Raw genomic sequence first — 27,084 nt, 5'->3', positions numbered from 1 at the left:
TAATCTTCATTTCTACACTCTTCTCCAAACCTCTCTTTCTTGTCTTTTCCTATCTGCCTGAAGCCCTCCCTTTACTATATCTTGTTCATGAACTCTCTCAGTGTTTGTTTATCTGTAAATATTTTAAACTCTTCCTCATTTTTGAAGGATAGTTTTGCCAGATATAGAATTCTTTGTTTGCAGTTTTTCTCCTTCAGTATCTTAAATACATCACACTACTGCCTTTTTGCCTCCATGGTTTCTGCTGAGAGGTCCACACTTAGTCTTATCAAGCTTCCCTTGTATGTGATGGATTGCTTTTCTCTCGCCACTTTCAGAATTCTCTCTTTGTCTTTGAACTTTGAAAATCTGATTAGTAAATGTCTTGCAGTAGGTATATTTGGATCTATTCTGTTTGGGGCACTCTGTGCTTCTTGGACCTTTAATTTTATTTCTTCCAAAATTTCATGGAAAAATTTCAGTGATTATTTCCTCCATTATTCTTTCTTTTCCCCTTCTGGGATACCTATAACATGTATATTCATGTGTTTCATGTTGTCAGTTCCCTGAGACCTGTTCATATTTTTCCATTCTTCTCCCTATCTGTTATTATGTGTGTAGGATTTCAGATGTCTTCTCTTCTAGTTCACTGATCCTTTCTTCTGCTTCTTCACATCTGTTGTTTTATGTCTCCATTGTGTTTTTCATCTCTTTTGTTGTACCTTTCATTCCCGTAAGTTCTGTTGTTTATTTTTTCAAGCTTTTGAGTTCTTCTGTATGGACACCCTGTGTCTTCTTTATATCATACATCTCTTGCCACATTTTCTTTCAACTTATTGATTTGATTTAAAAGATCTGATGGAACATCTTTAATTAGTTGTTTCAACTCCTGTAATTCAGATGAGGTGTTAGTTTGTTCATTTGACTGGATCATATGATTGCGCTTTCTGATATGATGAGTTTTTGCTGTCTAGGCATCTGATTTTCTTGATCAATTTATTTTAAAGGTTGTTTTCTCTCTTTTGCCCAGGGTTTTCTTGTTGGTTTGCTTTGTTCTCTATCTGTTTATCTCTCTCACTGGCCAGTTGTCAGATTGGCTCTGCCCCCATTGTCCCCCGGAAATCTGGCACCCACAGTGGCCTGCCTCAGGAATGGGGAGTAGGCATTGGGCACAGCAGATCTCTGTGTGTGGGTAAAACAAGTCTGCTGGTTTCCAGTAGTGCTCTGTTTTTTCCATCCAGCAAGACCTGGGTTTATTTTAGGGCACTGCTTTAACTGTTTGGTCATCCATATTTCTCAGTCCAAACAGGGCTGGGTTCCCATGCAAGGGGTGTAGACCATCTCTAGTGGGCCTGAGATATGGTCTGGAGAGTCTCTGAAAAGCCCTTCAATTCCCTTGCACTTTCTGCCCAGCATATGGTGCTGTGTGATGACTTAATCATCCTCATAAGCTGTTTGCCTACAGAGCCCAGGCTGTGTCTGACCAAGCAGGGCTGAATTACATTCTGGAGCCTTGGTGCATCTGACTGGGTGTGGCTGAATAACCTCCTGAAACCCTGGATGCATCTGACTGAGCAGAGCTGAATTATCTCCTGGAGCCCAGGCAGCTTCTGACCTGGCAGGGCTGGAACTGCAGGGTTCCTGCTCCCTCATGTTGCTGGCCAAAATATGACTCAATATAGGAATGTGTCCCCCACTTCATTTTTGAAAATGGCCCCCCTGCTGTCCCAGAGCAATATGATAAAGGACAGGTGGCCTTTATCATAGGTTCAAGTCTCCCCTCTCTAACTTACTTTACCCTTGGGTAATATGTCTTAAATCTTTTAGTGCTTTGTCCCCACTCCATTAATTTGTATTTTAATATAAATCTTTGTCAGTCATTTCTTCCAAGTACATTTGTATTTAGCCTTTAGTTCCATTACTGAATGCAAAAAAAAAAAAAAAAAAAAAAAAAAAAAGAGAGAGAGAGAGAGAGAAAGGTCCCAGAATCCCAGTTAACTCACTTTAAGAATAACTCCACGAAACAGGGTAGGATTCTAGGTTGCTTTTGTAGAGGTCACAGCCCTCATTTTCTCTAGAAAGGACACAAAATTGGAACTGTTATGGCTATACATGCTGAAGGCCATCCTTGGGAATTGCTGGTGGTGCAGAAGCTAGAAAAGTTAAGTGAAGAATCCAGTGTGGTTTTGTAGAAAGAAATTTGGCATTGATTATGTGTATATTTGGGAAAGAAGAGCCCTTATAAAAACTGAAGTACTGTCTTCAGGAACTCTGGTAATTATAGAACATCTTTCTCTCATTGAAATTACAAAGCAATTTTATTAACATTATTTTGAAATCCCTTTATCGGGCACAGTCTCCAATGTGAACTTTCCTTACCTTTCATTTTCCTTTTTTCTCACAGTTTCAATATGTATAATAGGATTTTCTAAGGTTGCATGTTTCCTTTTGAAAGGTAAATGAAGCTATCAGAATGTACCATCAGCTTCATGTCAGGACGATAGTTCAATAGTGTCCAATAACAACTGACTTAGTACATTTTGTACAAAATTTGACATAGCATGTTAATAAAGTGGGATACCTATTAGAATATAGTAAAGATGATTTATTGCAAAGAATGTTAATGTTCATTGGAAAATAGAGAAAGACATACACAAAAGCACTGCAGAGAAAGGTAAATGTCAATCTAAAACAGAATAGAAATTTTTTGTTGCTTCCTGCATTTCCGTTTTACTAAATCTCTATAATACACTTTTGAAAGGAAACAAAAATACTTTTGTCATCAGCATCTATGCTTGAAATGTTTTAAATGTTCATTTGCAATCTACAGATGTTTCTTGGAATCAGTTTAGATTGGATGGAGAGTAATTCTCTAAAAGTTGTTATGTATAGAGAGGGGAGACTTGAACCTATGATAAAGGCCACCTCTCCTTTATTGTATTGCTCAGGGCTAGCTCATTTATTGGATTCCTGTAATGCGTAAGACTAGGCTAGACTGTTGCTAGCACAGTCTTTATTGGATTTGTTGCTTTTATTGGAGTCCTACAATGTGTAAGACTGTGCTAGATTCTGTACTAGACTCTTGAATATAATAGTGAAGAGGAAGGATAAAGGAGTGTATAGGACCTATCATGTGGGTTCCAGTTTAATGGAAGCAAAAATGGGTAATGGCTATTAATGTTGATATATTTGAAAGAGTGAAGAGTTTGGCTTCAGAAAGACTTGGGTTAAAATCCTGTCTTTAAATGACCTTGGTCAACAAACTAAATAACTTTGAGTCTCAGTTCACATTCCTTTTGACAGGAATAATAATAATATCTGTATCAGCTATATAATATAAATAATAATGTCTATATCACATAAAGTTGAAGCTTTATGTGAAAATATTATTGTTCTATGCAGATGTTCATAAAAGAAGGCTCTTGGCAAAGCAGTGTTTTGCAGCTGACAGTTTTACCCAATAGGAACACAGAACAACTTGTTAACTAAGGAGATATGATCTAGATAAGGGAAGAATGGAGAGAACATCCCATTCCACTTATCCCTTAACTGTACTGTCTTAGGCCTTTATCTTGGGTATTCTTAGGACAAAGGCAACAATTGAGTAACTTTCATATTATCAGCTAAAACGTCAAAAGAAAACATAAAAATATACACAGGTAAAAGGGCAGCAATATTGTTTCAGACAGAACAAATGCTTCTGCCATCAATATGTCTATGTGGAATGCTTGAAATGTGTAGATGTCAGAGCTTCTTCATAGTCTGTGTCAAGTTGACAGCTTGATGTTCCAGTGTGCAAGGGAACAGGGACACTGACTGGAAGGAGACTCTTGGGTCTGGGGTGGTGGCCCTTGTAGTTCTTGCTTATCCTTATTAGGCCTGGCTTCATTTGTTTGTAAGCTGAGGAATAAACACTAGTGAAAGATACAAAGAAGATACATTTAGAGGGGTAGGTAGGAAATCACAAAAAAGTGATATCTTGGACACAAAAGAAGGAGATAATTGAACTAAGTGTTTTGCATATATACCAAACAAAGTTAAAATTGAGGAAAAAACCCTATTAAATTTGGCATTAAAATCATGATAGGCAGAATAGATTATGATAATGACTAAGACAAAGCACAGAAGGTTGAAAACTCATGGGGAAATGATAGTATTTAGAAAACCTGAATATAAACTACCTTTATTTTTACAAAATATGTTATGGAGGAGAGGAAAAGTCTTGAGGAATTGGCAGTATTAAAGAAATTGTGTTTATTGATAAATGGTTAATTGTATTTGTAGGTTGATTAAAAGTAGCCTGGGCAAAGCCAAATGTTTACAGATTAAATTTTGAGGTGGGGACTAATAAAGGAGAAATATCTGAGAGGAGGTGGATAAAATGGTATGCAATTGAGAGAATAGTGTATAGATACTTCTTCTTCTAAGACATGAGAAAAGAATTTAACAATGAATAAATGTATTTTTAAAGTTGTGAAGTATAAAGAAGGGAATTTGAAAGATTGCACTCAGTCTTCCCATTTTGCTTGCCCGGTGAATTGGGACTCTGGGTTGCCTCCTCAGATGGAAGTTATGGGTAGCGTAGGTGACACAAGAACAACTTGAAAAGGTAAATTAAGTCAAACATTAAAATTGTTTTAAGCACTAAAAATCTACTAAGGCAACCAAGACTTGAGGGGCCAAGATCTCACAGAAGAGAAGTCATTGAAATAGGCCCAGCATTCTTCAAGCTACTTTCTCCCTCTATCCATTAGCTATCTTTAGGTAGGTTTGGGGCATGGTGTGGGGATGTGGGAAGTAGCCAAGCAGCAAAGAGACAGAGAACCCAGGAGAGCTTTGTCTGTCTCAAGGGATTTGGAGGTATAAAATTGGATTGCAGAACAAAGTCCACTAGAAGAAATTAATGGAGACTCTCTTGTGACCTTGAGTAGCTGAAGTTTTCTTAAACAACACACATAAAGTATGATTCATAAAAAAATGATGGATACATTGAGGTTTCTTAAGGTTAAGCATTTCTTTTTTTATCAAAATGTATTGTTAATGTAGAGAAAAAGTAAACCTCAGATGGGGAAACTGTATGTGTCTGTCAGAGATTCATATCCAGTATAAGTAAGACACTTTATGACTTAATATAAAAAACAAGTAACCCAATAGGAAAAATAATGGGAAAAAGACTTGAGTATGCCCTTCACCCAAGAGAATATCAAAATGGCCAAGAGACATATGAAGAAGTACTCAACTTCATATAGTCGTCAGGGAATGTGAATTAGATCTACAATGAAATACCATTTCGTATCTACCAGATGTTTAATATGACAAGACTGACAATATGAAGTGGTGGGAAGTGCCTCAATGATCGCGATCACATATTGTACATTAGAACATACAGTGGATAACAACTCCCTCTTCAAGTAATTCTGTTCCCAGGAATTTCACAACAGAAATGTTTGTATGTGTGCCCCAAAAGCCATGCAGAAGAATGTTCACAGCAGCACCATCGGTAATAGTCAAACTGGAAACAACCCAGGTATCCATTAACAGAATGGATAAACGTTTTATGGACTGTTCATACAATGGATTATCTTACATTAATGAGAATGAACAGATTACTCTGCAGACATTAAAATGGATGAGTCTCACAAAATTAATAGTGAGCCAAAGAAGCCAGGCTCAAGAGTACATAGTCTGTGATTGATTCTGTCCTATTTCTTGATCTGAGAGTAGTGAAATGGGTGAGGTCAATTCATAAAATTTCAACAAGCAGTATGGTTACAATCTGTGTACCTTTCTGCATTATCTTATATTTCAATTAAAAGTTTACATTTAAAATATAACTAAACTGTTGTTGAAGTTAACACATTTGTAATGGGACAAGACATTGCTTTCTTAGGGTTTATTCTCCAACTGAGACAGCCTAGTAGCAAGAGTAGTGAAAAAGTTGGCAATCATAAAACCTGCTGTGTGTTTCCCATCTTTAATTACCACTATCACCAAATCATGAATGTTTCAAAGGAATGAACACATTTGAAAATAGTATGCAGAAGCATTTATTTTAACAATCTATTATTTGATTTTTCATCTTACTCCAAAATTCTGTACTTTAGTGGTAAGTGAAGCAGAATGCTTGAATGTTAGTCCATTACCTTAAACAGACTGGCAGCTAACACACTCATATTTACTTCATTCTTGCTTTTGTTTTCACTTGACTGCATGAAAATGTATTTAATGGCTAGAGAGGTACAGAAATGAATAATCGGACTGTGCTTAAGATAGTCTATGGGCAGAATCAGTCCATGACAGAAGGCCTGTTGCCTTACCAATGTCAAAATCTGTCTACTTTTCCATGGGTGTTAACTATATCATTGTTCCTGAGTTCATTCTGATAATATGCTTTAAGTCCCTGCTTTTTGAACTCATATGCAAAAGAATCACTTGATTAACATGTTAAAAATGAAGATTTCTAAACCAACCCTTAAGTCTCTGATTGCATATGCAAGTGGTCTGCATTTTAAACAAGCTCCCCAGAAAATTCTCATGAAGGTGTTTTAGTGGACTACGTTTTTAAGAAACACTGCTTTAAGCTCAGCCATTAGATCATAGCTATTCAGGACGGGGATATTTTGGTTGCATAATTGGGGACACTTTTCCTTTTGCGATTTTTTTTTTTGGCTGTTTATCACAAGAATCATGAAAGGTTATGGTTCATCTCTATTTCAAGCAATGGGTTTGAATTGCTACTGATTGAAGTGGATATGAGGGAACAGAAGGCAGATGTTTAAAAGACAGCTAGGGTTTAGAATCTGTCATTGATTCCTATTGTGAATTGCATAATATGTTATTCTGACAAAGCCAAAATGACAGACTTTTTATTACTTTATGCAGGTTCTCCTTAAACTACCAAGGTTTTTTGAGTAAGTTTTACAAACTTGGAATTCTGAAGCTTTCTGGTATATGTAGTTTCATGTTATCTTCATGTGAGCAAAAAGGATCTGTATTGCACACCCCCAGCATTTTTGTTTGTTAAGATTTAGAAGAAAGTGTGAGATGTAAGAGAGATTCTGCCCACATATTACATCTTTGCTTTACCACCTGTTTGGCCGGAAATAATCAAGGTGAAGCTGAGTTAGTGACTCAACACCAAATTGCCCCATAGGCATTAATTTACAAAGCCACAAAATAAGTGCACAGAAAAAAAAATCCTATATTTGACTTTTTAAAAAAATATTTCTAGGAACTTTTCTAAAGCATTATGCTGCTTACTGTCAAAATAGACTGTTTTCCCTTTACAAAGCTTCCAATTTTGTCTCCTACCATCCCAAAGCAGATTATTGCTTATGCAAAGAAAGTTCACTGAAACATGATTTTACAACCTAATTTTAAAACAGCTTCATAAAAGTTTTTATCCTGTAGCGTCTACCACTGCTACAGATGTGGCTTACAAAGATTAGCAGAGATACAGATTACAGTATCAAAGTTTGCAGCTGTCAGTGGTTTTCCACTGTCCAGCACCCTTTGACATCTTAGCTTTGAAGTCTCTTGCTAAAGAAGCAGGAAGAGAAACTAGAACAACTGCCATTCCTGACAATCATTTTAGAATATTGACTGTATTTAAATGTAAAATTAAATAAGTATTCAAAATGACAGTATTAAACTGGACTCCAATAAAAAATAATCTGTTAATGTTTTGACATAGAAACATGGTATTAGTATCTTGTTTGTATAGTGTTTTACTTATTTTATCAGACATAGAATTTGTTAAACCATATGAACCATTATCAGTATAAAAAAGGATGAGATCAATGTATCAATGACTAAGTCATGTCACTTGCTCCTTTCTTTTTCTTGCTGGTACTTCCCAAGAAACATCACTTTCTGTTTTCTTCTTCTTGTCTGTCCCAGGAAGACCTCTCCCTCCACTTCCTCAAAGATTCATATAAAGATCAAGACTCAAAAAGGCAATTCCCCACCTACGATTTGACCTTATTCATATGTAATTATCTAGGTGACTGGGTTACTAGTCACTGGCATGGTGTATATGCTTGTCTCCCATTTGCCCTTGCCTCTAAAATTAGGCTATTAGCATTGACTCACTTCCATATTTCAAACCTGCAGTTTAGAGTTGGCTTCCCATCAAAGCCAAACTGCTTCTTGACAGATAGTTTCTGGCATAAAGTAGACACTCAAATATTTGGTGAATGAATGAATGATGTTTATCAGCTGCATGCCCCCCGTTGCCACACACTTTTACTTTTCTAGAATGGTTTTTTGCTTCTTATTGGGTTTTCTCTTTCTTAGATATTGTTCTAAGAAAGGAAACAAAAAAGTGGGCAAAGGAACTGGCCCTGAGGTACAATGCAGGGCTATATATTTTTACATTTAATTTGAAGTGCCGATTGAATAGTCCCCTTAAAAATAACATAATTTTCTTTATGATCTACCACCTGCTACTCCAAACATTCAATTTTACTACTGATTTGTGACCCTAAGCACTGGCATTATTGCAGAAGCATGGTTAAAGAAAAGGAGCCATCATCTCCTGGTTGAGAAAGTGAATAGAGTCACCTTGAGGCACATCCTTCTCTTCTTGCTAATCTCCTCTTATTGTCCTTCACCTTAATATTTTCATTTTCTAGTTTACCTTCTTCAGCCTTATTGAGATGGAAGCATTGAGTTAGAAATTGCAGCATTACTTATTTCTTTTTCTCCCATATAGGATACCAGACCTTTGACTAAAAGATAACCTAAACCAGGATCAACTAGAATAATTGTTTAAAAAACGCAGAGTCCCTAGTCACACTGTAGCTTCTGATAATGTGTTTTGGGGGATGGAGGTCAAGGGTTGTGCAAGCATTTGTATTGCACTCTGACTTTTGAGACTCACTACCCTTGACCAATGATGCCTAAGCTCCAAGCTGGAAAATTAAATAAAAGAGAATCCCAAATGTTGGTATTTCATTTGTAGATCTTCCTGCTTTTACAGGAAAAAAAATCAGTAGTGTTTACTTTTTGTATATATTTTGTATATATAATATGTTATGTTTCACAAATAAGGAAATAACTGAAACTATGATGCTGTACCCTATAACATTCTTGGAAATTTTCTTTATAATTACTTGTTATACTCTGAAAGTTATCACCTTTTTGCATATGTATATTTCACAATAGGGAATTAACTGAAACTGTGTAACTATAACCCATAACAGTCTTTGAAATTTGCTCTCTAAATACTTGTTAAATTGCACTTGGAAAGTTAACACTTCTATGTAAATATGTTATATTCCACAATAAAAAAAATTAAATGAAGGCCATTGAATATTATTTGCTGACCACAGTTGTTGTTCAAGGCAGAGTATGTCTAAACAGATTTCTTTCAAAGCTAATCCTTTTAGAAATTATTATTTTTGCTATTTATTACATTAATTTTTACTTTTTATATCCTTTTCTATGTGTAGACCTCTGCACTTTCTCTCTTTCCTCTCTTTCTCTCCTCCTCTCTCTTTCTTACCCTCCCCTTCTCCAAATTTCTCAATTCAGTCCTTTCCCATAGCAATCCATACTTTGTGATCTCATCTTTATTATTTGGGGTATGATGTAATTAAGAGAATGATTGCTACAGTCAGATAACCCAGTCTCAAGACCTTGCTCCAACTCTTACTAGCTGTGGGGATCTTGGACAGATTCCTTAACATCTCTGAGTTTCTGTTGCCTCAACACTAAAATAAATTACTTACCTTACAGTACTGTTGTGAGATTTAAATGAGACTATTGTATGTAAAATTTTTAACACAGATCCTGGCAGTAACCACTCAATTATTGATTGTTGTAGTTTTTAATTATAATGGCCACATGAGAAAGGATGTGTTAAAGAGAAAAAATTAAGTTCTTAAGTTAGGATGCCCTAAATATGGTAATGGTTGCTTTCTGTTGGCCAGATTCTGAAGATAATAAAGATTAGTATGACTTGGTCCCTGCCCTCAAGCTGTTCACAGTCTTGTATGAAAAGGCAGATAGATGCACAACTTCGATCATAAAATATATGTGCAATGCTGTAAAAAAGTAAAGGTTTCAGTGGAAACATTAAAGAGGGAGTGGTTAATTTTTCCAATGCTCAGGGTTTGTCACTGTGTTGTTAAGTGGAAGAAATTTAAGTATTTCCTTTATTTGCTATTGTTTCTTTCTATTTATTTCTATCATGCCCTGACTCAGACTCATTTCCTTGGGACATCTCACTTTCATAATTGAACACTGCCATAATAAATACAGAAATATATGTTGACTACTGTTTTTGTTTGCTAAAGCTGCCAGAATGCAATATACCAGAAATTAATTGGCTTTTTCAATGGGGATTTATTAAGTTGCAAATTTACAGTTCTAAGGCCATGAAAATGTCCAAATTAAGACATCAAGAGGTAGATAACTTTCTAAGGAGAGGCTGATGGCATCTGGACGTCTGCTAGTCCTTCTCCTGGGTTCTGGTTTCAAAATGACTTTCTCCAAAATGTCTCTCTGTACTCTCTGAGTTTCATCTGCCTTTTATCCTCTCATAAAGGACTCCAGCAAGGGGATTGAGACCCACCTTGAATGGGCTGGGTTATATCTCCATGAAAACAAGCTAATCAAAAGGTCCCACCCAACAATAGGTCTTCCCCACAGGGATGGTTTAAGAGAACATGGCTTTTTATGGGATACACAACAGATTCAAACCAGGACAATAACTACTGTGAATGCCATCCCTTTAGAGTACCACCTATTCAACAATACAAGGCAACCTGATAACAGGAAACAATATTCGTATAATAATGACTTAAATTATTTTATTTGGTAAAATAAAGTAACCAGGATAACTTTTCTAATCTAGAAAAACATCATGGTCTTGAACCCAAGATCTTGTCACTTTCATAGTTCTTGGGTGAAGGTCATGCTCTGGCTAGCTGGGTGAGATTGCCATCATTATCTATTGGCTGGACTGGAGACTGATAATTGCAGCGAACATGCCTCTAGTTGGATGGAGTGTTTCTGAATAAGTCTTCTTATAAATTATGCCCTCTCACAGGATTTTTATGAAGGGCAAGGACAAAACAGGTTTAAAGGATATAGCCTCTGATTTTCTTCTGTTTTATGCTATCTTCTTTACTAGACATTTTGAGTATATTACTGCAGACTTGTTGAAAATAACCTGATAATACAAAAAAAAACAAAAACAAAAAAACAAATCAAGAATAGTGGAATCACATTTTTGTCCCCTTCTCACTTCTGCTTATTTTCTATAGTTGACACTCCAGACCCCTATGTGGAACTTTTCATCTCTACAACCCCTGACAGCAGAAAGAGAACAAGACACTTCAATAATGACATAAACCCCATATGGAATGAAACTTTTGAATTTATTTTGGATCCTAATCAGGAAAATATTTTGGAGGTCAGTGAATCATTTGGGGATCATTAGATGGGCATCATTCATGTTAAGAGAGATTCTTGAGATTATCCCCTTATTGCCCTCTTTTTCCCAAGTTAGTTGTAGTTAGAATCAAGCTGAGCAGCATGGTAAACTAACTTCTAGCTGGTGCACATCAAACAATAGCTATGTCCAGTGGGAAATGCAGGAGTTGGTGAGACTGGAGAGACTCTTTTATACTCTACACGTGCTTCCGAGAAAAGTATTTTCTGTTGTAAAGAGGAGAAAGAGGTAAAAAAACAACTATATTTTCAATTGCCTTTAAAAGAAGTTAAAATAGATTTTCCCTGAAATAGATGTATTGATTTCTTACATTAATTTCTTTCTCATATTCCAAAATAATATTTAACATAAAATGGGATAAAGTTCCATTTTTGTAAACATGATAAAGCACAGGTCAATCTGGAAAATGAAAGCAATAATAATTATTATTTTAGTAGCAAATATAGCATGCAAAAGAAAAAGACAGACGTGTTATTGCCTGATGAGTGCTGAGGATCTCAAGTGACAGTTAAATATCATCTGAGCACTTTTATATCTTAAATGTGGCAGAGATGTTAGATATAATTACAAAAGTGCCATGGGAAGGTTTATACATGTGCTTTACCCTTTATTCTCTATAGATCACGTTAATGGATGCCAATTATGTCATGGATGAAACTCTAGGAACAGCAACGTTTCCTATATCTTCTATGAAAGTGGGAGAGAAGAAAGAGTTTCCTTTTATTTTCAACCAAGTAAGTAATACAACACAATTGTTTTTCGATCTTTTTATTGGATAAAACCTGTTTATCCTGGAAAGATGAATTTTTAACCCTTGGCAGATTGTTTCTGTTGTTTGGTTGTTTTTAAGGGAATATATGGTCCTAAATTAAAATTTGTATTTCTTGTAATATTTTATTAATCTGGTGTATGTTAATGTTGGTGGAGGTATTATGTTAAATACCACAGAGTCATCAATCTCTTTTTTTGCTGCAAGTGGTGATGTTAGGATAAGCAATGTCCTCAGACCTCATTTGCAGGCCTAAGGAAAAACCTTTGGGAATATAAGAGAGATGCAAAATCTGAGAAGAATGGCAGAGAGAGAGAAGCAGTGAGCAAGCTCAAAGAAAACTGTTTGGAAATCGAAAGTATTAAAAAATTACAAGTTTAGTAATGAATGAAGCATCTACAAAGGAATAGTTGTCTCAAATAATCCTCAAAATAATTAGGGCTGAAGCAGTGATAGTTCAACAAGAATGGTCTTAAGGTGATTGTTATTTTTGTATTTCTAGATTTGGCTTCCCAACTTTGCTGCACATATGAAATTTTGACAGTTTATTTAGAGGTAATAAAACCCTAGGAAAATTAGTTATACAGGACAAACTCATTGGATCTTGAATTTTATAAGAAATTGATTTAGTAGTTTACAGTGAGAAGTGTAAGCAACTTGTGGGCTAGTACCAGATGCCTGGTTAACATATTTATTTCTTCTTGGTGGGAGAGGCTCTTTGTTTTTGTTCATTCTTGGGATGACTTTGAATCCCTCTACTCAGCCAGACTTTACCTATCTCTTAGCGCTCACCTCCTCCATGTAGACTCTCCAAAGTGTTACCATCCCAAATGACCTCTAGAAACCAACTTAAGCCGCTAGGGCTTCTTGGCCAGTGCATGCAATCAGAGTGTCCCAAGTGCCTTGAGGACACTCCAGTCTCCACTCCACACTCTCCTTTGTGCTCCTGTCAGCTGTTCCAGAAGGCATGTCTTCTAGCCAGTGCCAAGTGACACACTGAAGATTTCTGTTGATCACTTTTTGAATTATTTCATTCATTCTTTCTATAAAATATTATTGAAATTCTATCTGTATTAGGCATTGGGATTTATGCAAGGAATATAAAGAAGAATAAGGTAGAGGAAGCACTTGCCACGTGTAGTTCTATCTGGGGTAGAGGTGAGTAGGGGTGGAATGAAAAGTGGAAGTAGGGAGACAAATATAATTTTTTAAAAATAATCATCACTTAATGAGATAAGTATCAATAAAGTGTTTATAGAGTGCAGTGGGAACACAGAATAAGAAATATTTTGTTGTGGAAGTAGGCCAAAGAATGCTGCATGTCAGTAGGTGATTTTGAACAGGTTGAACAGTGAGCATAAGGGTCAAAGCCTTGATATTCGAAGTTAGACTGTATTTAATACCAGCTCTGTCCCTTACCATGGGTATTAGTCAGGATTCTCCAGGTAAACAGAACAGACAGGGACATACATATTTGCATATATATACATTTTTGAGATCTCTTATAAGAATTGACTCATGTGATTGTGGGAATTGGCAAGTCCAAATTCTGTAGAGTGGGCTGGGATGAAGTCTTTTGATAAATTCCCTAGGAGAAGCTGGCTGGCTGAAGTAGAGATAGAAATTCTTCTTTCTGACTGCTGAAACCATCAGTTCTCCTGTTAAGACCTTCAACTAATTGGATGAGACTTTTCTCATTGCTGAAAGGCAATCTCCTTTCGTTGATTATAGATGTAATTGGCTACAGATGCAATCAAATGGCTGATGATTAAAATCCATTAAGTATCCTCACAGTACCAATCAAGACAGTGCTTGTTTGATCAAACAACTGGAAACCATAACCTAGCTAAGTTGACACTTGAACTTCACCATGACAGTTGCTCTTGGCAACTTGACTCTCAAACACATCCTGTTAAACCATACTTAATTTCTAAATAAAAACAATAACAGCCATATTTTCACCATATAACATAATTCAACAGTCCTGTGTACAACTGGAAATGCACTTTTTCCCCAGAAGAGAATGCAAATGCTTGGGTAATATTTATTCTTAAACTTGATATACTGTAACTTAATATTATGACATAAAGTTAATACAACTTTTGTTTTATGATATAGGAATAAAATAGGGAAGAAAACAAAGATATTTGCTATATATATATATATATATATATATATATATATATATGCAAGCATTCATAACAAAACAAGGAAGAAATACTCATAACAATTTATTTTTGCAACTGGTCAAGAAGATATAGCTCATATATATCACAATCTTCTTCTACCACCCATTCCATATTTTCTTTACCTTCAGTAAGCACCTTCACTGTTCTCATTTCTTTGCCTATTGAGGTGACCCAACCTTCATTCCTTAAGAGTCTGGGCCATCAGTATTCTTGCTTTATACTGGGTTATTGAAGTTTTCCATTAACTTTAATCACAAGGCGTGGTACTAATAAGAGATATCCTAAGGGAGCTCCTGTATTCCAGACAAGCTCTTCTTTATCTCCATTGTTTAGTTGCAGTCCTATTTCTCCTTGGTAATCAGAATCAACTACCCCAGCCAGTATAACAATTCCCTTGTTTGCCTGCTGATTCAGAGGCCTGAGGATCTAAAAGTGGCTACGTGGCAGTTTTAACTTCCAGCTCAATGGAATCTTTGTGGTATCTCCTGGTGGAAGCATACCTCCTTTTGGAAGTAAAATCTGTAGACCATCAGAACTTAAGGTGGTGGGGGCAGAAAGCAAAATTTTTTCTAGTGGATCACTAGGGGTATTGGTGAGTTGTGCCACTTCCATTTCCACCCCTTGATTCCTGGCTTGTGAATCTTGGCTATGGGAGAAACAGCACCATATGCTTATTTGGAGCATATACAGCTTTCTAGAAAACATTGCCACAGCCCTGCAAAGTATTGCTACCCAGCTAGTGCATAATTGAGTCTTTGAAAGGCCATTCCACCATTTTATCATTTCATCTCATTCAGGATGATGGGGAACCTTGTAAGACCAGTGAGCATGTGCCCATTCCCTAACTTCAGTTGCTTTGAAATGGGTTCCTTCATCAGAAGCATCGCTATGTGGGATACAGGATGTTCCACATAGCAATGTTATGATGATAAGGTGTTCTGTGAGTCCGCATATGGTAGTTTGTATAGAAGCATTGCTTTCTGGGAAGGCATATCCACATTCAAAGTATGTGTCTATTCCACTAAGAACAAAATGCTGCCCCTTTCATGATGGAAGTGGTCCAATGAAGTCAATCTGCCACTAGGTAGCAGGCTGGTCACCTTGGGAAATTAGTGGGCAGATCACCTTGGGGAATGGTTCCAACACTCAAGGACTGAGTTTTGGTCTCTGCTACTGGCAGATTGTGCACTCAATGTGTTGGTAGCCATGTTGGCCTTGTAGAGTTGGAAGTCCATGTTGCTGAGCCCATGCATAACCTCTAATCCTACCATTATGGCCATGTTGTTCATGCGCCTATTGGGCAATGATACAAGTGGCTGAGGAGTGATATACACAGACTGGGTCATCCTGTCCACTTGATTATTAAAATCCTCCTCTGCTGAAGTCACCCTCTGGTGAGCATTCACATGAGATATAAATATCTTCATGTTTTTCACCCATTCAGAAGGGTCTATCTACATACTCTCCCCAGACCTCTTTGCCACCAATTTTCTAATTATGTTCCAAGTTCCTGACCATCCACCCAAACCATTGGTCACAGCTCATGAATTAGTATACAAATGTGCCTCCATCCATTTCTCTTTCCAAGCAAAATGAACAGCCAGGCACATTGCTTGATGTTCTGTCCACTGGGAGTATTTGCTTTCACCACTGTCCTTCAGGGATGTCCCAGAAATGTGCTGTAGTGCTTCAACTGTCTGCTTTTAGGTTGTACCTATATGTTATGCCGAAACTGTATCTGTAAACCAAACTCAAGTTTTCTCTTCTTCAGTCAAATGATCATAGAGAACTCTCTAAGAGGTCATAGCTGTGGGCTGGGAAAGAGAAAGCAAAGTAGCAGGAGTGGGGGCTGTGCATATTTAGCCACTTCCTCATATAACTTAGTTGTTCCTTCAGGGTCTGTTTGAGTCTGATCTAATTTTCCACTCCCATTTGATGGTTGAGTGCTGCTCTGCACACCCAACTTTATGGCTTGGTGTGTCAGACAGGACGCAGTTCATGAGGGCAACTCAGGTCTCATGGTAACTTGGTGGCCCATGGTTAAGCATTCAGTCTCTACTAAGGTCCAGTAGCAGGTCAAAAGCTGTTTGTCAAAAAGAGAGTAGCTATCTACAGAGGATGGCAAGGCTTTGCCCCCAAATCCTAAGGGTCTGCACTGTGACTCTTCTTTAGAGGCTTGCCAAAGGCTCCAGGCAGCATCTCTATTTGCCATTGACCATTGGATCTGCTGGATCATAAGGATTCAATAAATGCCTCAGGAGAAGTTGGCTGGCTGAAGTAAAGATAGAAATTCTTTCTGACTTCAGAAATCATCAGTTCTCCCTTTAAGTCCTTCAGCTGATTGGATGAGACTTCTCTCATTGCTGAAGGCAGTCTTCGTTTGTTGATTGTTGTAATCAGCCATAGATGCAGTCAACCTATGGAAGATTCAAGTCCATGAAATATCCTTACAGTATCAATCTTGTCAGTGCTTGTTTGACCAAACAATTGGACACCATAGTCAAGCCAACTTGACATATGAACTTAATCATTACACCATCTGTTTCATCCTGAGGAAATCACTCCATGCCTCAGCTTACTCACCTACAAAATGGAGATAATATGTCAGAAGGTAATTGTCATGATTCAATGCATTAATTTTATTTTATATATACAATACATACAAGTTATTTTTATATGTGATAAATATATAATATGTAAATGTTTAAATACAATTGTCTAATTATAATTTCATGTATGTATTGCATAACATAAATCATATGATTACTTAAATGTTTTATGTAATTATATAAGCATTTATTTATTATATACTAAATAGATAATATAATTGGTTATTAAAATATAAATACTTTGTACACATATATGTTTATCTACATATGCATACATACAATAGTGCTTAGAACAGTATCTGGTACATAGTAAACTATATAGGTATTTGTAATTGCTGTTGTTTTTGCTGTTATATCTTAAGAAAAGTGTAAGATTTTAGTAGGCAGAAAAGTTGTTATGAGCATTCTACGTAGAAGAAATTGCAATAACATGGAGTCTTCGGAGAGGAAAGCAAGTTGGGGCACTGCAACTTTAACAGCTTGGCAGGCATATGTTGGTGAGTAATGAGTTAAGAGTTTAGTGATGGTCAATCCCTAGGCCTTACCTTTTGCTTGTTGCTGGGATAGGCTCAATAAAAGCTTTTTGAGAACTTTGTAACCAGGGATTGACCTTTCCAAAATGTAACATTTTTATTTCTGCTCTTCAGTCTATGACATGAAGACTGATTGTAAGAGAAAATGTTGTAGGAAAAAATTAATTTCCTTTCTTCCTGTCATTTCCTATGGTGTGTAACCCCTGGGGCTCTACACAAAGGCTTTTCACATTCCTGAATTTAAAGCAGCTGACATAATTATTTTCTTTAGAGTGCCTGAGAAAACATTTAGCCAAGCATCTTTTCTCTATTACTCTGCTCTCAAGAGTCCCTTGCAGTTTTTATCTTAATTATAATCCTTTGAGTTAGTGAACTGTGTGGTGATAGGGGAAATGGCAAATGAGCAATGGATGAATGGAAAGTCTCCCAGTTGTTTTCCACATGATGTGGTGTGTAATATACAAAAGGGGTGGTAGATGGATATATGCAGGGTGCCTTATGCAATCCACCTACCACCCCTTATCTCATAATCTTCATCTTCAGAAGAAAACAGTCTTCTTTCCATAATCTTTACAGAGGTTGTAAGAAAGAACACTCAGTGTGGGATCATATGGGAAGAGAGAATTTTAAACAATTGATGTTTTTGACAATCTGGGATATTAAAAAGAGTGCTTGGATTTAGCCCGAGGGAGAACACATGTCTCAAGCCAACACATGATTGGCAAAAACTCATTTAAGATTTTGCCATCCAAAAGTTAATACTAAGTTAACATAGAGTGATTTCTGTAGCCAACAGACAGCTGGAGAAAGAACAGGAACCTCCAAATGGAGATTGCCAAATTTCTCAGATCTTACTCTACCCATTCTGGATAAAAACTGGGCATTGGGAGAGCTGAACTTTCATTTTGTTTCTGTTACTAGCATCTCTCCAGAATGTTGGTATTGTCATTTTTTCTTTCTGGAGTCCTATTTTATTCATCTTTAAGATGAAGATTTACATTAAATTATTTTTAAGATTCTTTCTAATATATAAAATTTTATGATTTACAAAAAATACTTTATTTTTCATTTGGTTATCTTCATTTATTAACACTGGCTCTCTTCCGGGCATTTTGCTAGTCATGGGCAAACAGGAGGGGATGTGATAGACCATGTCTGGTTTCTCAGCAAGTTTGCATTTTGATAGGGGAAGGAAAACAATAACAAACAAGGAAATGAATAATCAATACAGCATCAGCTGGTGGTAAGTACTAAGAAGAAAATAAAACATAGGAATGCAATGGAGAACACTTGGTGGGCAACTGATGTTTGGGTAGTCATGGAAAACCTTTTTAAAGCATTATAATTTTTTTTTCAAATTTTATTATAAAAATTTTCAAACATAAAAAGTTGAAAGATCTTTTCAGTGAAGAACCGTATTACTGCCACCTAGATTCTACAATTAACTTTTTACCATATGTACTTTGCCACGTATCTCTCCATCTAGCCAATCATCAAAACGTCTTATTGTTTTCTTGGATTAAAAGCACTTTACAGACCACTATACACTTCATTGCTAAACACTTCAGTATATTGTTAACTAGAGTTCAGTATTTACATATTATCATTTTATGTGTCAAATGAATAGTGTGGACATTATTCACAGCAAGAGTTACAAGATGAAATTTCTCTCCCTCTCTCTCTCTTTCTTTCTCCCCCTTCTTTCTTTTTTAAATAAATAACTATTGAGCACCTACTATGTGGCAGACACTCTTATATGCACTGTGTATTTAGCAGTGACCACAACGAACAAAAACCCTTACCCTCAAGAAATTTATATTTTACTTACTAAAATAGACAAGAAGCAAAATAAATATAGTTTTGTTAGATTCTGATAGATAACGATGACTGCTTAATAAACCTGGGAAGGAGGACGAGAGAGTATGTATATGTTTGTAGAATCAGTTGCTAAATGCAATTCCAAAAATATATGGCTAAGAAAAGCATCTCTGAGGATATCTGTGGACAGAAGCCACTGCAGGTAGAAAGATCCTGAAGCAGAAGTGCACCTGGCATGTTAAATAACAGCAAGGAGGAGAATATGCTTGTTGTAAAGAGAAAGAGTTGTAGAGAGTGTTTAGAGATGAAGTCAGAGAGGTGAAAGTGGAAGTGGAAAGAAGAAATGAAGATCACTGTGGGCTACAGAGGAAAGCAATGGCTTAAGCTTGTCCTGTTAGCAAGGGTATGGTTTGATCACTAGACGGGTGGAAGGCATTCCTTATTGAGAGAACAGTCTGGGTAAAATTATGGGACTAGTAAGGACAAAGCATATTCGGGAAACATTGCCTAGACGGTCTTGATGAAACCAGAACATTCATGCATGAAGAAAGGACAGGTATGTTAAATATGAAGTTCAGTAATTTGGATGTTATCTTACTGACAGCAGTGAGTCATGGAAGGTTTTTGACCAGGTCATGAGGAATTTATAGCAAACAGGTTTGATTTTTTACCTCAGAAGAATTAGCAAGCAGTAAAGTTGACAGGTAAAGATATAGCGAAGTTTGAGATTGAAAATAAAAAGGTTGATGCAGCTAGTATCCAATGGCTTCTGTGGAAAGGGATTAGAATGAAGAGGACAGTGGCTTGAGGAAAGTAGGTGTAGCTATAGCTGTAATGCACAGAAAGAGTTGAATGCAACGATTACTTAGCAGCAGTGATGATGAACTAAAGTGGGAAAACATGACTTTGCAGCGGATCCAATTCATGGTCTACTATTCCGTAGACTATGACTTATCACTCAACTCAATAAAAGAACAAATATATATATACATTTATATCTACATTCTATCTATCTATCTATCTATCTATCTATCTATCTGTCTGTGTGTCTGTCTATCTATCTATCTAGTCTTTCTAGTATCAATCTATCTAAGAGAAAGCCAATCCTTGAGCTGGATTCAGTTTCTGTTTTCCAGCTGGTGCTTATAAAATCTAGGTTAGGTGTGGTTTTTGGAGTCATAATTTTAGAAAGCAGAGTTGTCATTTGATAGAAACTGCTGCAACATACTGGTTTTGAATCTAAACTGAGTCTGATAGCCATTGTCTGGGTTTAAATCATGATTCTGCTACTTACTGTGTGACATTGGACAAGCCTGCTAAGCACTAAATAAATATTAGATTTTCTAATTGTAATTTGTGACTGGTGGATTTAACTAAGCATCTTATGTTCTTCATGAAATGATTTAGCTGAATATTAATTGTGTTTGAGCTGGCTGATCAAAATGAACTTGTTATTTAAATATAAATAGAGCTTATAAGTTTAGTAATAATTTGTCTCAAGACAGTTCAGAAATGCTCTGATGTCCCAAAATAAAAATGCATTCTCTCTTAAAGCCAAGAATTGTTGTACCCAAATTTAAACTTTGCCCTGCATCAATATCTGGTAGTATTCACATCCAAGCCAAAAATTTCCATTCCTAGGTATATGAATTGTGGCCTTGTGTTACAGTAGCCCTTGATTTATTTATTTATTTTTTAATACTCATGATTATAGTTTATTACAGTGAAAAGATACAGATTAGAGTCGGCAAAGGGAAAGGTGCATGGGACAAGGTCTAGGAGAAACCAGGTGCAAGCTTCCAGGTGTCCCTTCCCAGTGGAATTGCACAGGGATGTGCTATAATTCTCCCAGCAGCAAAGTGCGGTAACACACGTGAAATGTTGCAAACGAGGGAAGCTCTCTTGAGTCTTGGTGTCCAGGGTTTTTATTGGGGATCGGTCACATAGACATGCAGTATCTGCGTGACTGATCTCAACTATTCAGAGTCCTGCCTCCCAGCCAGAGCAAAAACAGGTGCCCACCATAAATTACACTGTTGGGGTAAACTTACTTGGTCACACTGTGCTGTGTGGTCCTAGGCCTCAGGCATATAAAAACACTCTTATCAGGTAGAATATTCCAAGAGCTTATCTCCCAGGAGCCAAACAAAGGCTAGGCCTGGAGACAGGGTTTTCTTTGGAATATTTAGGTTTTGAGCAACCCAGGCCTGCCGAGTTAGCTGTACAGTAGCTCATTTTAAAATGGAAAAATACAGTATCTTCCAAAGTTAGTGTATTTTGTGTAAACAAAGTAGTTGATTTCAAAAGAACCATGAAAATGCTAAAGCTTTGAAGTAAGGCATCATATTACACTTGTTCTCGAATTTTCTGGAGGAAATTAGTTTCGGTGAATACTTTGAGGAAGGCAGTCTCTAAGTTTACATTGCATGAATGTTTTCACTTGCCACCTTTTTCTTTTAGAAGTTATTATTGTTAAAAACAGCCATATTTCATGTTTCTTGTGGTATCTATCTAATTTTGTCTGATTGCTTTTTTGATTGTTGCTTATTCATGATTCAGACTTAAAAATGAATGAGGTAGCTCCCTAGAAGAGGTGGTAACAAAGTTTCAAAAAAATGGGAGCTTTGGTGATGGGTTAAGAATGCTAAGTTAGTATCAGAATGATTGCTTTGGAAAATTATGTACTGATGTTTGAAGACAAAGACTACAATTTGGGTAAGTTAATGAGACAAAGTGGAGTTTGGAGGAAAAACATAGAACTGTATAATTTTGTAAGAAATGAAGGAAATTTTTGGCTTGGATGTGAATACTACCAGATATTGATGCAGGGCAGAGTTTAAACTTGCGTACAACAATTCTTGACTTTAAGAGAGAATGCATTTTTATTTGGGGGCATTAGAAATTTATGAGTCTTTTCTGACACTTCTACAATTTATAATTTTTAAATTGTAGGACATTTTAGAATGCTCTTGTATCCTTGGGGTCCTCCAATGGATGATAAATTCCAACAGGGGGTGGATTAGGTCCTGTTTATTGCTACCCAGCCTAGCACACATTAGGCCTTCACTCATTTTTGGATGAATGAATGAATGAATGCACTTATGGGAAATGCTGAAACCTGGGAAGTTCTTAGACTGGTATAATGAAAGTAAATGAAGTTTAGAAGAGAAGAATCAGAGAATCTGAGGGATTTCCATTTGGAGAAAAAGTGATAGTAGAGGTGTTTGGTAGTAGTGTTCTAGGAAATCTGTGTGACATGTGGGAAAGCTAATGATTATCCAGAATTTCCACTGCTGTCCACAGAAGGAAAATGGACCTTAAATGAAAGAAATTGAAGTTACTGTCACGTGTGAAAAAAGAAACGCTGTGCATGACTGAGTGAAACATGGTTATGGGATATCTTAATTTCCAGGCTGCTAAAACAAATACCATTCAATGGGTTGGCCTGAATTCCTCTAACAGCAGGAATTTATTGGCTCACATTTTCAGAGCCTGGAAGTCTTGCTTTCTCCTGGGTCAGCAGCATTCTGGGTGGCTGGCAATCCTTTGGCTTTCCTGTTAGAGGGTCCTCTTCTTTTTCTTCAGGGTTCTGTTGACTTGCAGCTTCTGCTCTTCAACATGGCTTTCTTTTCATAAAACCTCCAGTAATAGGAGGAAGACATAACCTCGTGCAGTTGAGCTACATCTTAACTAAAAATAACATCTTCATAAGGCCTTATTTACAATAGGTTCACACCTGCAGGAATGGGTTAAGATTAAGAACATGTTTTTTTCTGGGGCACACCATTCAAGCTCCCACACAAGGGAGATAATGTATTTCTTTATCTTTCATATCTTTGAAGAGTATCTGGATTACTTTTTAGGAACAATTATGCTGAATTCTTGGGTGATAAATTGGATGAATCTGGTAGTAAATACTATTTTTCTTTTCCTAGGAATTATTTGTTAAAAAATTACTTCATCAGCGTCTCAGTTGATTTTGAACATGCAGAATTTATTTACATATGGCATAGTTTGTGTTGGCGTGGTTGTAATTTCAGGTAACATTGAGTTGCCTTCTTGCCATATCCATATCTTGCTCCCTCTTCAAAAACCAAAGTTGTAGTGTACAGAAACATGATTCTTAGTAGAAATGACTCTTAATTTTTAAAATATAGTTTTTTTTTTTTTCTTTCACAGGCCAGACAAATACAGATGAAACAGAAAACATTATCTGATTCTCTTGAAATATGGTAGATATTCATTATTATAGAATGAAATACATTATCTAATTCTCTTGAATCAAACATGGTGATTAGTTGCTGCTTGTTTCATTTGAAAAAAAAGTAAATTGAATCAGGAGGGTCAGAATTCAAAATAATGTTTCATTGGAAATCTAGGTTGTAAATATTGGGGCATAATAATAAAAGAAGGCAAGACATATTTTAAGAGCTTTTTACTAATGGATAGATTCTCAAAAAGAGTGTGCATCTTTTTATAATAAATAATTTTAAAGTACCTACTTAAAGACAGGCACTTTGCTTGTTGGTTTAGCTTCATTTTGTTCTAAATGACTCTGAAAAGTTTTCAAGAAAGTGAGTAGATCAAGAAATTTAAAAATTATCTTTAATTCTAAAGTGATTTTTAAAATAGTTTCTTCTTTTTAGTTTTTCTTCCTCACTGAATGTCTCTTGTTGAAAGCATCTAAAATTGGTTTCCCCTGTGGAATTAAAAGAGATTTTTGTTTTCCACAAGAATGTACAATGAGGACAGACTGTTTCTTACATTTATAATTCCTAGAAGAGGTGGAGTTCTAATTTTTCTAATTTTTCTGGCTCTAGCCAAGTATTATGGAGTTGGGGAGAACTGGGAGGTTTGGTTCTCCTTCCTTCTACTGGCCTTGATAATGAAGCAATGTGGAAGTGTGTGATGCAGACATGCTTTATGCAGTGTGTGGGAAGGAGTTTACAGTATTGGTTTATATCTCACAGGAAGTACATATTTTTTGTGGCTGTTTTGTCTGCATGATAAATTCCAGGTAAAAGGTGTAGAGAGATTATGACTGTTAGACTTCATATAGTACGCCTGAACATAATGTATCAAATGGGAGAGTTTAAAATTTTCTCCTGATTGTAGGTGATCCCACTGTGGAAGTGGGAATCCCAATCCATGTGACAAGAATCATAACAACACATTATGTAATATTCAGCAGAAAAATCTTATTTCTTCTCTTCTCTTGTCTCTGCTTTTATTTGAAGAGTTATTTTGTCTGGGTCATGAATATATGAGCCAAGAAGTGTTTTGATTGATTATAGAAGGGGCAGTCTTATGGAAAAGACACATGTGACTACTAATTCAGCTCAGTTGATTTTCCTTTTACTTATTTTCAGGACAATTGAATATTTGAATAAATAAACTGGTTAGGGACCTGCCAGTTGGGAAGTCAGCTTTTACATGAGCCCTTCTGTCATAATGTACCACCTAGTACTAGGAAGCCCAGTCAAGCTTTGAGCCCTCCCATTTCTTATAAAACTCCATATTGAATTATAATGTTCTCTAATTTCCATTAACCCATGGTGATTTTGTCCTATGGAGATAAAAACATTAATTCTTATCTCATTTTAATGGCTCTTGGGTAGTTCTTGAAAAAATAGTCTATGTTTCACTCATGTCTATTTTTCTTATTAAATATCCAAAACCTGATTTGCTCCATGTCAGGTGTCCTTTTTTCTTTCTAAATATCAATATCAGTATCACTGATATGAAATAATTAGAACAAGCAAATTCATGGAGTCAGAATCTAGAATATAGATTACCTTGGGGTGAAGTGGGATAGGGAATAGGGAATTAAGGCTTTCCTATTTGGGAACAATGAAATGTCTTGGTAATGGATGTTGGTGATGGTAGCAAATCATTGTGAATGTAATTAACAGCACTGAAATATATGTCTGAATGTGGTTAAAATAGGAAATGTTAGGTTGTATATATGGTAATAGAATATGTGTTTTTTAAAGCTGCACTACACAGTGAACCCTAAGTTAAAGTATGGACTATAGTTGATGGCACAATTATAAAAACGTGATTTCATCAATTGTAACAAATGTACCATACCAATGCAAGGTGTTAATAATAGGATGGTATGTGGGAATCCTGTATTTTATGCATGATTGTTCTGTAAACCCAGAATTCCTTTAATAAAAATAATGTTTTTTTAATATATCAAGGTGAAATATTTTCCATGCCCTCTTATGGACAGACTCCAGTTGAAATTTTGAAATTAGGAATAAACATAATGTGCTGAGATGTGGTCTGAGCAGTGCTTTCTTTGATATTATGGATGACAATTGCATTAATTGTTTTGGAAGCCACTCCTTTGACTTATAACTACAAAATTCAATTTTGGCCTAAGATTCTTAATTATTTTATTAACTTTAAAAGTAATACTTATTTGCTGCTTTGATGAACACAGGTTCAGAGAATTGCCTACATAGAACTGCTTTCTGGGTCAGACCAGCCCATGATTTTATTTCAAGTAGTAATTAGTGTTTTGTGCAAGAAAAAGTGTGATCTACACCTCACCATAGTCATTCAACAGATATCTATTGATTATCTGTTGTAAGCCAATAGTAATAGAAACCTATATAAGATGGAGCTTATAATTTAATGGGGAAGGCAAATTTTTGTACAGATGATTTCAATATGCTTTTCTTACACAAAGAATTCAGTATTGCGACTCATTCATGTACTTATTTCAACCTTTTGAAGAACTCCTTGTTTTTATTTTCTAGTCCCTGAAACCAAAAAGATAACAAACCTAATAATATGTTGAATCTAAAAATATCCTGTTCAAATTTCAAGAGGTGTGTCCTATTTGTCTTCTATTTGAAGTTATTGAATGAGTTTACTCTATGTTTTATGGCAATTGATATAATAAAAATAATTGTGCCATCTTACAATTATGCAGCAATTTTCAAAGCTTTTCTCAATTGGTTCTCATAACAATCTGAAGTTACATTGTTCATAAACAATGGCAAGGATGGTATTGAGAAGGTCTTTCTATTCAACAAGTTTAGACTCTGGAATGACACTCTGATTACCCCTTTTGCTCTGTGGATATTAGTTACTCTTTTGGTTCCACTAGGCCAAAATTGTTTCATTGCCAGGAGGTGGTCCTCCAATGCATTTGGTTGGCCTACACAGGGTTGAAAATATAAACACCTGAATCCAAAATCTTGCTTGGAGATGTTTCTTGAGCTTGAAGACAGCTGGCTGTGGTCTGAGTCCTGCAGCCCATCTTGGATGGGTAGTCTGTCTCCACTGTACCTCAGCCTGCACTTCTCAAGAACGGACACACATGGACTTTCAGCCAGGCTTTCTTTAACCTCCCTGCCTCCATGGCCTGAATTTTTGACCTGGGGGAACAGCTCCTGAAGAATAGGTTCATCTTATATGTTTTTATATCTCATGCACTTAGCATACAAAGGAAATTTTGTTTCTTGTACTAATGATTGTGGAGCTGAACAACTTCATTTAATGAGGGAAGGTAACAATCATGCAGAGGCAACTCTTATGTTGGCTAAAATCACTTATTAAATAGACTTAATCTTAAAAATAACAAAAATATATTTATCAAAATACACCTGGTATTTAGGGTCTTCACAGAGCTGTGTTACTTTGATTTTTAACTTTTTCTGGGAGGTTAAAATTAATCTAGCATTCAAAGTTTATTTTCACTTACCTTGCATTATAG

At 36.1% G+C, this 27,084-nt stretch overlaps 1 protein-coding gene across 4 annotated transcripts in view; it reads left to right on the top strand.

The window, feature by feature from the left end:
- PLA2G4A (phospholipase A2 group IVA) overlaps positions 1–27,084 on the top strand; it is a 174,063-nt gene that overhangs the window by 73,201 nt on the left and 73,778 nt on the right. For all 4 annotated transcript variants that reach the window (XM_037825146.1, XM_037825144.1, XM_037825147.1 and 1 more), the window contains 2 exons: positions 11,250–11,398; positions 12,058–12,171. In XM_037825146.1, coding sequence (XP_037681074.1) covers positions 11,250–11,398; positions 12,058–12,171 — 263 coding nt within the window. The remainder of the gene's footprint in view (positions 1–11,249; positions 11,399–12,057; positions 12,172–27,084) is intronic.

The sequence above is a fragment of the Choloepus didactylus genome, chromosome 2 (genome assembly GCF_015220235.1).
Source record: "Choloepus didactylus isolate mChoDid1 chromosome 2, mChoDid1.pri, whole genome shotgun sequence".
NCBI classification, from domain to species: domain Eukaryota; kingdom Metazoa; phylum Chordata; class Mammalia; order Pilosa; family Megalonychidae; genus Choloepus; species Choloepus didactylus.
The sequence above is the reverse complement of the archived record's forward strand: the minus strand, read 5'-3'. Positions and strand labels throughout refer to the sequence as shown.